Source organism: Daucus carota, chromosome 3 (assembly GCF_001625215.2).
Source record: "Daucus carota subsp. sativus chromosome 3, DH1 v3.0, whole genome shotgun sequence".
In the NCBI taxonomy this organism is placed as follows: domain Eukaryota; kingdom Viridiplantae; phylum Streptophyta; class Magnoliopsida; order Apiales; family Apiaceae; genus Daucus; species Daucus carota.
Genome location: NC_030383.2, coordinates 7,327,480 through 7,339,643, shown reverse-complemented (window position 1 = coordinate 7,339,643; position 12,164 = coordinate 7,327,480). Strand labels below are relative to the sequence as shown.

The 12,164-nt window shown below is 30.8% G+C and overlaps 1 protein-coding gene across 2 annotated transcripts; it reads right to left on the bottom strand.

Moving 5' to 3' along the window:
* On the bottom strand, positions 1-3,690 carry LOC108211624 (caffeic acid 3-O-methyltransferase). Of its 2 annotated transcripts, XM_064088741.1 has the most exons (5): positions 3,173-3,690; positions 1,677-1,990; positions 1,048-1,112; positions 418-493; positions 1-335 (listed from the first exon to the last, which is right to left on the bottom strand). In XM_064088741.1, the coding sequence occupies exons 1-5, from the start codon at positions 3,589-3,591 to the stop codon at positions 325-327; spliced, it is 885 nt and encodes a 294-aa protein (XP_063944811.1). In that variant the 5' UTR covers positions 3,592-3,690; the 3' UTR covers positions 1-324. The 2 variants fall into 2 exon arrangements, with proteins under 2 accessions (XP_063944811.1, XP_017238759.1); XM_017383270.2 differs by having other exon boundaries at positions 1-493; positions 3,173-3,685.
* Between the last annotated feature and the right edge of the window lie 8,474 nt (positions 3,691-12,164).

The following is a 12,164-nucleotide window of genomic DNA, read 5'->3' as shown; positions in this document are numbered from 1 at the left end:
TAATTAAACGAAATCTTCAATATTTCATGGAGTTTAGAACAATACAACATTAATACATGTGTTTATATGAAAATTAAGAATTAAACCCTTCATTGAGCTATTCTAAAGATGAAAAAGCTCCAACAATAACATCTGAATGAATATATATAAACATATTCATGTATTGTCATACTAACGTAATGAATTATAATTTTTTGAGAAATTCCAAAACATTGTGGACACCTGCATTGCAAATGATTTTTGCAGTTGCAAATCCAGATTCTTTTGCCAATGTCTGAAATTCTTTAAAACTCCTTTCTTTTCCTCCGGGACATGCAGCCAACATCAAAATATCCCTATCCATAACATAGTTCATTTTTGATGAAGAACCTATGCTCTTAAACTCGGGCACTACTAATTCTACTATTATAACCTTACCATATTCTGGAAGTGCATTGTAGCAATTCTTTAAAAGCTTTAAGCAGTGTTCGTCATCCCAGTCATGAAGTATAGCCTGCATAATCCAAGTATTTAAAAATTTTGATCATGTTTGATTACCCACATTATCATAGTCTATTGTATATGAAATCATAAACTAATTACATTTTGTTGGCTTGCTCTGCACATTTATGGCCGGATTAAATAAAAGCCACATAGGTAATAATTTTATAACACATGTTACAAGTTTTTATTAAATTTCCATCTATTCTTAAAAGAGAAAATGGTACAGGGGGTCCATGCAGATATAATAAATCCGTGGAGTTATAGCATCTTCAATAAGAAATGTCGAATATATATGGTGTTTTAAGGGTACCCAATTAATAGTATCAATTTGAGCACCTTTTAGAAATAATGGAAGTCAAATCTTATAGTACAAAATATATATAGCTAAAAAAGAAAAATTTTTAGCCATTTTTTTGATAAATTAGAACAATATATGACCATCTTATTGTAAATTTACAATTCCAGTCATCGATATTAAAATATAGATAAAATTCAGCCATGTATTTATATACTTTACTCTGTGAATAATTAACTAAGTTTGTTTTGTATAAAAAATGTGTTCACCTTTAAAAAAATGGTCTCTCCCTTTGGAACTCTTTCGAACATATCTCCTCCAAGATGCTCCACACCTACAACAAGATTACATGATTATTCAAATAATTTTTTTAGTTCATTTTTGTGCATATATCATGAGACATCATTATTAATGAAAATAGAATATATAAAAATATACTAAATTACTTATAAGAGCAAGTCCAAGAGATGCCCTATATCATGTCTTAAGTCATAATTTAGGGCAATTGACCAAAAAACTTGATCCAACAATGTCCTAGTGATGCCTTATATCACTAGGACAACCTCCCCAAGCTCTATTTTTGGGGCACATCTCATCTTGCCCTATTCAATATTTTATTATAAATTCTCATCACACCTTCTTTCACTCTCTACTTTTATATTATGCTTAAATGATGAAAGAGAGTTTTTAATAATAAAATATTAAACATAGTGTGAGAATAAGTTACATTGTTGGAGTTCAAATTAGTAAAGTATGTCTTAAATTATTAGGACATAATATTTTATATTATATTTGGGGGCTCTAAGTGAATGTTATTATATAACCATGAGCACACGCAATAAAAATAATTAAAAATATATCAAACACAATTACAACTAACAATATGCATGCTAATCACCATGTAAAGGAGCCGCAGTCTTGATAACGTGAGGTAAATCAAAGTTGATTCCCCTGATCTGGGGATACTTGGATATGATTTTGGCTAGCATCGCCCCTGTTCCCCCACCAACATCTACGACTTCTGTTAATTTCTCGAATCCAGAATATACTTCTAGAACCTTTTTCATGACCAGAGTGGTGTGGTTATACATTCCTTGATTGAAAACATCGTTAAATCTGCTATCTACTGCAGGGTATTCAAATAAATGCATGTCATCATGAGCCATGTTGAAGGGAGTTACGCCCTCAAGCACTGCGTCTTTCAAGTGATGCCTAACAAGTAACAACATTGATGAGATACATCTAAGCAGTTAAGTACATTAAAAACAATTTGAGCGAAAACCAATAAAACTGTGCATTTAAAATAAAAAGATAAAATCTATTTTTTGGTGTTTGTGCCTCACAACGAAGATTGTTCATATATCAGTAGTTTACATTTTCGGCATGTCTATATCTAGGATTTCAGATGGTAGTTTAATTCGGATCTTTGATTTTATTTTTATCTTCAAAAATTTTAAATTTTATGTGTTAAAAGATTAGGAAATAAAATAGTTAACTATTTTTAGTATGTTAGTTTTTTACGACCTGTATCGTCATTTGTAATTTGTCTGGACTGCACAAAAAGAGAAGCAGAAAATAATTACAAAACGAATTGGCAGGATGAGGTATAACGCATAAGGTGCAATTATATTCTTGTCTACAACTGGCATCGATGCATTTATGTTTAATTATTCCGGTGATGTACTTTTTTTTTTTTTTTTCTTATTGTTAACTTTCATTTAGTTGTTATCACAATTTTATTTAAAAATTTGTTTAATATATTTGTTGACAATTTGATTATTTTTTATAATTTTTTGTTGACAATTTTCTAAGTTTTGTAGAAATACAATACTAATATATATTTTTAATTCGTATAATTTTAGTTCACTAATTAAAATTAATTGTCGGTGTGTTATATTACCAAAATTATTAGATTTATAATTATTTAGAATAATGTAAAATATATTACTTATGATAAATTTGCACCTGAAAATTAAATGTTATAAATGCATGTTAACATATAATCAATAAAGTGTAAATTATAAATAATATATTTTTAAATTGTTAATATATTAACAAAAATGAAATATTATATAATCAAATATTTAAAATATCAAATCATATTTCATTTATATATTTATTCTATAACAAATTTATATATATGTAACAAAAAATTAAGTTATGGAAAATTAAACAACTAGTTAAAATAGAATTAAGATAATTATCAAATCAGAAAAAGGGGAAAATTATATAGAATAAACAGAGATCATGTGAATATATCTGTCAACCAACAGAGCAGACAAGACTATAAAAGAGCTTTCATGTCATCATGCCAACTCATTCTGTATCTTCCGTACTATATATTTTTGGGGACGACAGGACGCAGCAGTAGTCAAAAGGATGAGACGTACGTACCAGGAATCGACCATAACTTTGTCATGAAGCATCACCAACGTAGGAGCTAGTGAAACTCCATCCTCATCAGAAACGTAATATTTGCACACACTTGTTAGACCATACAAGCTCTTCTCTTCTCCATTTTCTCCCGTTACCACAATTCGGTTTAGAATGGACTTGGCAGCCAAAAAGCGGAGAATTCGTTCAAGCATTGCAGGAGCTGTAGGATTTCTTGTCGGAAGATGAGCTACAATGTCGTCAGCAGACAATCTTTTAGCATCATGTCCGAAAGGGGAAGTACCATTTGCAGTAGAAGCTTTAGCTATGATCTCAAACAAATCAAGTTGTGTAGCAGCTGTGGTAACCATTCCAAGAATGGTGCCACTGCTCAGCTGCAGTGCTCTGGCGAAATCACTGCCTTCCTCTTCTTTCGACATCTTAGTAATTAAATTATATCAACGTAGTTTTACTTGGTCTCTGGTAGTTGTATAATCTTCGAAACGACCTAATGTAAGGAGGAGGGCCACCAAATTACCCTTTTCTGGCTTTATCTTTACAGAATTCCAACCACTTAATCAAATTGAGAGAAGATACCTTATCCGAATAATAACGACCACGCGATATAAATTAAGGTTGGAGTTACCATACGTAATAGAACGTGGAATGGAATGGGTAAGACAAAGAAACGAAAACTACAGAAAAATTACATCAAGAAAGAATAATATATTATTTTGCATAAAGTGGAAACGACCAGCTCTCATGCATTGACCCGAGTTGAAAAGACAGTGAAATGGTTGGAAGAAAAGGGATCACTGAAAATAAAACAAAATTATTTTCATAAAATCGATAATAGTAAACACTATTTTGCATAAAGTTGATAATTCTAAACTTGAAACTAGACTCAATTGATTAAGGTATAGTTTATAAACTTTTCATGAGTATCAACCGAAAAAATAAACAATATATTTGATATATGTTTTTGTTGAGGAATAAAATATAAGGATAGTTTAGTTTTTGTAATTAAGTAGGTATTGAGCTTTAAAGCTTTTCTAACTAAATTGTCAAGCCTCGAGAACTACCATGATGACTAATATAATACATATTTATTTATAGGTTTATAACCATGAAACGAGATGAAGAAGAAAGAAACTGAAGGACCGATATGTATTAATCGTGTACATTGTAAAATAAACTCAACTTGTAAAATGAAACTAGGAGGAGCTTTAAAGCTCAATACCTACTTAATTACAAAGACTAAATTATTTTTATATTTTATTTTTCAATAGTTTTATTATAGTAGCTTTCTCAAAAATAATATACATTCATTAACTCAGTAAGTTCCTACCAAAAGGTCTTCTTTATATATCTTTATGATATGAGATTTGAATTGACACTCACTCAACAATTTCTCCCTAATGATACTTGATACTGTGGATTTTTTAACTCCTTTCAAAAGGTCGCTTATTAATGAAATTCTTTGATTCTTTATATTTAAGACAAAATTTTTTTTCTTTATATCTCTATGATGTAGAACTTGAATTTGCACCATAATTCAATACTAATTTTTAATTCATGTATAATTTTAGTTCACTAATTAAAACTAATTGTCGGTGTGTTATATTACCAAAATTGTTAGATTTATAATTGTTATTTAGAATGTGGAATGGAACGAGTAAGACAAAGAAATGAAAACTACAGAAAAATTACATCAAGAAAGAATAATATATTATTTTGCATAAAGTGGAAACGACCACCTCTCATGCATTGACCTGAATTGAAGAGACAGTGAAATAATTTGAAGAAAGGGATCGCTGAAAATAAAACAAAATTATTTTCATAAAGTCGATAATAATAAACACTATTTTGCATAAAGTTGATAATTCTAAACTTGAAACTAGACTCAATTGATTAAGGTACAGTTTATAATTTTTTCATGAGTATCAACGGAAAAAAATAAACAATATATTTGGTAATTGGTATATGTTTTTATTGAAGAATAAAATATAAGGATAGTTTAGTCTTTTGTAATTAAGTAGGTATTGAGCTTTAAAGCTCCTCCAATTTCCTTACTAAATTGTTAGGTCTCAGGAACTGAGGCTCTGATACCATGATAGCTAATATAATACATATTTATATATAGGTTTATAACCATGAAACGAGATGAAGAAGAAAGAAACTGAAGGACCGATATGTATTAATCCGCTACATTGTAAGATAAACTCAACTTGTAAAATGAAACTAGGGAGGAGCTTTAAAGCTCAATACCTACTTAATTACAAAGACTAAACTACCTTTATATTTTATTCCTCGATAGTTTTATTATAGTACTCCCTCTGTCTCCTCCAATTCTTATCGTTTGGAATTGAGTGTTCGACACGCATTTTAAGACTCATATAAAATATAGTTATATAACTTATTTTTATTATTTTTATTTTCTGTATAAAAATTTAAATATTAGATTTTTATTCAAAAAAATAAAATTTTAAAAATAAGTTATGGAGCTATATTTTATATGAGTCTTAAAATGCGTGCCGAACCCTTCATTTTAAACGATAAGAATTGGAGGGGACGGAGGGAGTAGCTTTCTCAAAAATAATATACATTCATTAACTCCGTAAGTTCCTACCAAAATGTCTTTTTTATTTGAATTGACACTCACTCAACAATCTCCCCCTAATGATACTTGATACAGTCGATTTGTTTTTAACTCCTTTCAAAAGATCGCTTATTAATGAAATTCTTTGACTCTTTATATTTAAGACAATTTTTTTTTATCTCTATGATGTAGAACTTGAATTCGCACATACTCAATATTTATTTATTATATAGGTGGCTTATAAAAATTATATTAATGATTTAATATTAATATTTGTAGTATAAATTAATTTTGTGGTTGTCTATAAAAAGTATATTAATGTTTCAAAATTAATATTTGTAGGATAAAATAAATTTATATTATAAAAAATCTTGATGTAATACCAATACTAATATATAAAATTGCAAAATTGGACTATAATTCATGTTGAAAAAATGAAAATAAATTTATACACGTAATTAACAATTTAAAATATGACGAATTTTAATTTTATTTGTTTTTTTTTGAAAAGTAATCATGCTCTTACATTGTCACCTTCCTCCAATTTTTTTGGATTGATTGTACACAAAAACATCTAACTTAAATCTGTGAGATAACGATGTATAACTTTCAAACTATTATATTCCATAAATAATTTGTCTTTCCCATAACTAAATAATCTGAAACAAAATCATATTAAAACTTTCAAGCTATTGTATTCCATAAATAATTTGAAACAAAATCAGATTCTGAAACTTGATTCTAATATACCCGAAACTAAAAAAGGTAATTCTAATTTTTGATAATTTTCATCCAAAAATTTCAGAAAATTAGAAAAATAGAACGGAGCGATATGAGAGGCGCCACCTAAACGCCCCTCGAATATCATTTATATAAGTATATTGATGATTGTAACGAAAATTTTTTTAAAAAATTATTATTATTATTTATTCCAATAAAGCAAGAATGTATTTGATTATATATCAAAATCTCATACTAGAACTTGTTTAATTTAACAATTAAATGAATGTAATAATACACATAAAACACTATCCCTTAATGAAGAATTTAAATTTAAATTGACGAAGACATGGTACAACTGTTAATCACTTAAACCCGAGATTGTTATAACACTACTATGAAATTATCTAACTCATTATTACCTATTAATTTTTCTTAAAAATGATATTAAAACTTATTCAAGAAATTAGGAATATTATTACATGATTAAAAAAATTATATTACATATTCCCATATTACAAGTAGTTTAACTAAATAATTTTAAGAAACACAACATTTTACATAATTATATGTAAACAATATGAAGTTATTAGTTATTTAATAAAATATGATATATATATATATATATATATATATATAATATTAATATTACAAATAATAAAATATAAAAAAACGTTTTTGTATATGTCTGTTTATTCATATATCACTACTAGAAAACAGTCAATAGACATCGGCTAAAACCCGATGTTAAACGATTTCCTAACCGATGTCTATGCAGGTGTAGGGAAAGGTACCCCCATTTGACATCGGTTACCGACTGATGTCTGGGGACCTCGTTAACATCGGTTTTAGCTTAAATCCCGATGTATATTCCCTCTTTTTAAACAGAAAGTGCATTACAATGGTTTCTAGATAGCTTTTATATGATCTAATTATGAAACTTAACTATTAATTTACAAAGTCAAAATCAGCCTTTACATCGTTTATAACAATAGAACCGATGTCAATATACGTTTTAACATCACTTTTTGAGTGAAACCGATGTAAAAGTATTGTTTTGACATCGGATATTTTTTCTGGCCCGATGTGTTTTATCTTGTTGACATCGGCTTTTAAAAATGTGCCGATGTATTTGTTCCGAATTACATCAGGTGCTTTGCTTTTTTTAACATGTGCCGATGTAAAAGCCTCTTTCTGACATTGGTTATAGATTCTAGCCCGATGTGTTGTATCTTGTTTACATCAGTTTTTAAAAATGTGCCGATGTATTTGTTTCAATTTACATCAGGTGCTTTGCAGTTTTTAACAATGTGTGCACAAACTGATGTCTATATGCCTAAAAATTGGACAGGTTCTATTTGTTTTATATGCATCCATACATACCGAATGGCAAAAAAACCAAATTGCTTCTCAACCAAAACATACAAAACTGCCTACGCCTTAGTTAACCAAATCACCAGCAAGCCAACACAAGATCAAACCAAAACAATACTATCTAGATCTAGCACAAAATCCATATAGCCACTTTAAAGTACCAGATTGTTTCATTACCAAAAGCCATCAACATATATTCAAATCAACAGCCTGCGCTACGCGCGTACAACCTTAAAGTATCATAATTATACGACCATAATAGCAGTAGCAATCATGGTAAGTTTACGAATGTTACGACATAATTAATAAGCATCAGTTTCATTTTGCAAAAGTTAAATCAGAAGCAAAGCAGCTAGCTACATGAATCCTTCGATGTAGCCAAGAGTCTCCATACGAACAACATCAAGATCCTTCCTGGTGTAGGATTTCCGATTCTTGCTGGCCCACTGTGCACATTTAACAAAAAAAACAATAATAAACAAATTGTTCTAGTAAAAAAATAGGTACTTGACAATTCATTTCTCTGTTAAGTACCAAAAATCAAATAAATAAATCTTACCAATTTAAAGAAATTCATTTCTTTGTCTTCAATGATAGCTTTCATATATCGCATAACACAATATCCACATTCAATGCCACCAGGCTGTTTAGGGCAGCCCTATTCCGATAATACAAACAATATAATCAATCAACAAAGTCAAACAAATTAAACTACAAAGAACCTATTAAATTAAACTTCATAATTACTTACTACGAGATTTATAATTTTGGGATTTTTTATCACCCTTCCTTTTTGAGCATTGTAAGACCTAACTGCTCTGTAGACAAAAATTAAGAATTGTGTCAAACCTAAGTACTAAACAGATGTAGAGATAGAATAATATCAAATACCTATGCTAAAAAAATATTAATTACCCCGTTAATGCATTTTCTAGTTCTGGAAAACGGGTCGCATGTGACAATGGATTGAGGAAAAAAATTTCTGATTCCCAAATTACGACCAACATCCAGTGCATACTGTTGTCATTAGGTCAAGGTCAATATGAGGATTAAGAATTAATAAAAAAAATTAAACAAATATATTGAACACTTGACATACTTCTGATTAAAAGGCATGAAATGAAGAACACCATCATTCAGTCTACTAATGATATAAGTTTCAAACTCAGCATTAAACTTATATCTCGATGGATCAACAAATGCGTACATGTCCAAACTCTTCCTATCATGAACCTGCATGGTGGTCCACAAGAACCTGCCAAAAAAGTTTTATACATTTATAATTTATATAATTATCCTTACAAATATAAAATGAGACAAGATTGACAATAAAAAAACAGAAGAAACTTACGCCATATATGTTGATATAACTGCTTGTCCTAACATTTTATATTCCGAGAGTGAAACTATATTTTCAGACAATAAGAATATGGTTCTTTCTATTCCAAACACATCAAAATCACAAGGAATTTGAATGGAGGCTCCAGTTGCTTTCATAAAACAGCTTGCATATTTATACAACAGCCTGTATCGTTCAGGCACGTTATCACTCAGCAGCACCTTACCAAAAAGGTCTTGTGCAATTTGAAGCTCACCCTTCTTTGCAGGTTCCTTTACTTTTCTCTTTCTCTATCAAAAATGTAAAATTATGATTAAAGGTTCCTTTAATTTCAAGGTTCCTTAAATCAATATTATAAAGAGGCATTAAGAAAATATATACCTCAACAGGAGTAGGACCTTTGGGGGCGTAGGTTATCAAATCTCGAGGCCAGGCTAGAAGTGAGCCAACCGCTTGTTCGACCGTCTCTATCTCACCATGTATCGGTACCGGAACTTGGGCACCTCCCTGAATAATTCCGTCCACTGAGACACGAGCATGCTCCGGTTTGAGAGGCACTCCATGAACCGTTGAAGCCATATCTTCATCATCAAAAACAACACCAAAAGCTACCTTGTTGTCAATTTTATCCACTGACAGCTCACATTTACGCGGCCCCTGAATTTATAATTATATGGATCCAAATATGAGCCTCCTTGATCAGACACAATAATTAAAAAAGGCAACTTTGCATTGGACATAAAACTTGCATATATTTTTTTACCTTTTCATTTGGTGGAGGTGGAGGGTCAATTGTATCAACAACAACACAATCATTGGCACCTTCATTTTCCATCAACTCTTCTGCAGCTACCGGCTCCACAATCAAATCATCTGCCATTCTTTTTTCAGCTCGACAACTATCTCCCTCAGAAAACTTTGATGACAACTGAAGATTTGATGCCCCAATCAGTGCCCTTAATTCTGCAATCTGTGACATCAAAGTTTCTGTTTTTTTGTCAAATTCCTCTGTTCTTTTCTCAAATTCCTCCTCCCTCTTTTTATCACGGGCAATCAATTCATCTTTACTAATTCGGTTCTTTCCCCCTCTTGGCAAATTGAAATAAGTTGTCGGGGTCACAAAACTTCCAACTCCACGAACCCTACCTGAATGCTCAGGGGTTTCTAGTACAGCAGAGAGAACATCACTGTCCCCGGATGGTTTAAATTCACCTTTTTCTTGCATCTCGAGTAAAGAATCCTGTTATAACACGCTAACAATTAATCAGGTTGTGAAGAGTAGGTTTATCAATTTCTACAGAGTACAAAAAGTATTGCAGATGGCCTTACAATTTTTTTAAATTTCGTCGCAAGGTCCTTATCAATCACAGCCGCAGGGTCCTTTGGCGTACGAGCTTTTTTCCAGAATATTGCCCGATTAGGTTTTTTGCCCGGCTTCAATCGCCCTGCTTTAACCTGATTAAAATGCTTTAACTATGTCAAGTATAGAAACTAATTGACTAATTGTGAGTAGAAAATGAAGATGATGCAGTGCCGAAATCACATAATGCTAATAAAATCTTACTTCTTCTTCTTCTAGACCAATATATCCTTTTCTTGACAGTCTATGGGGATACTTTCGCTTACGAACTATTTCACTCTGCTTTTTATTAATTTTCTGCATCCAAATAAATCGTAGAAATGCATTAGATTTTTTAAAATTAGGTCAAGACTAAAGATCTGAAAAATGAAAAAAAACTAGCACATGCCTTCCATTTTTTTGTTGTCCTTTCTGCAACAAACCGTCTCCAGGCCTCCTTACCGACGAATGCATACTTCTTAGGAGGCTTATACAGCTTCTTCCTTTTTCCAATATATGGCATCACATACTCGGTGGTTAATTTTGTCTTGAATTGCCTCCATTTCACACCGGCCGACTGTAGACATGTCTTCTCAAGTTCTGGAGGCACCTTGAAGGTATCCTATATAATTAAATGGCAAACAAACAAGTTACAATAATTATTCAACCATCTGATTGTGTGTTTATATACATTTATAATAAAATGGAATGCAATTTCAAAACTATAAAGATAATCATACCTCAATATCATTCCAAATCTTTTGTTTCAATTCTGTGGCTACTTTGGGCCAACTAGGAATATCAATTGGAACCATTGTCCTCGCTAGCATGCCAATGTAGGACTGTAATGTGTGTCTGGTATCTCCAACTGGAATTCCAATGCCATTGCATCGCACTTTGAATTTCTTTCCTTGAGCTTTTTTCAAGATTACTTTCTGCATAGCACAAACACTTCTTTTTGATCCACAAGATGAATTCTTTTTGGACTGTGTACTAGTTATTGTCAGTGATGGTTCTTCAGCTTTAGAAGTTTCCTCCAGCGGGGGGGGGGGGGGGGTTTCTGTTTTTTGTGCTTCTTGCGATGCTTCAAGTTGTGGAGCATTAGATTCATGTTCTTTTACCTCTTCCTGTTTATCCCGATCTTGCACAGTTTTGTCCTTATGTGCAATGCCCTTCTTTGCCATTTTTCAATATATCTGTAAAATGAAATTAGCTTATCATAAGGCAATATTTTATGCATATATTAAATCAGCAGGGCAATATTAAATCACAGGGCAGTATTAAATCAGCAGGGCAATATTTTATGCATATATTAAATCAGCAGGGCAATATTAAATCAGAAGGCAATATTTTATGCATATATTAATACAAGGCAATATTAAATCAGAAGGCAATATTAAATCACAAGAGCAATTTAAATCAACAGAGCAATATTAAATCAGAAGGCAATATTTTATGCATATATTAATACAAGGCAATATTAAATCACAAGAGCAATATTAAATCAGCAGAGCAATATTAAATCAGAAGGCAATATGAAATTAAATCTCCTTACTACAATTAGCAGTTAATATTACATATTAGCAACATCACATATTAAGTTGCTTTTGATGTTCAAATCAAAATGATATACTAATCTGGA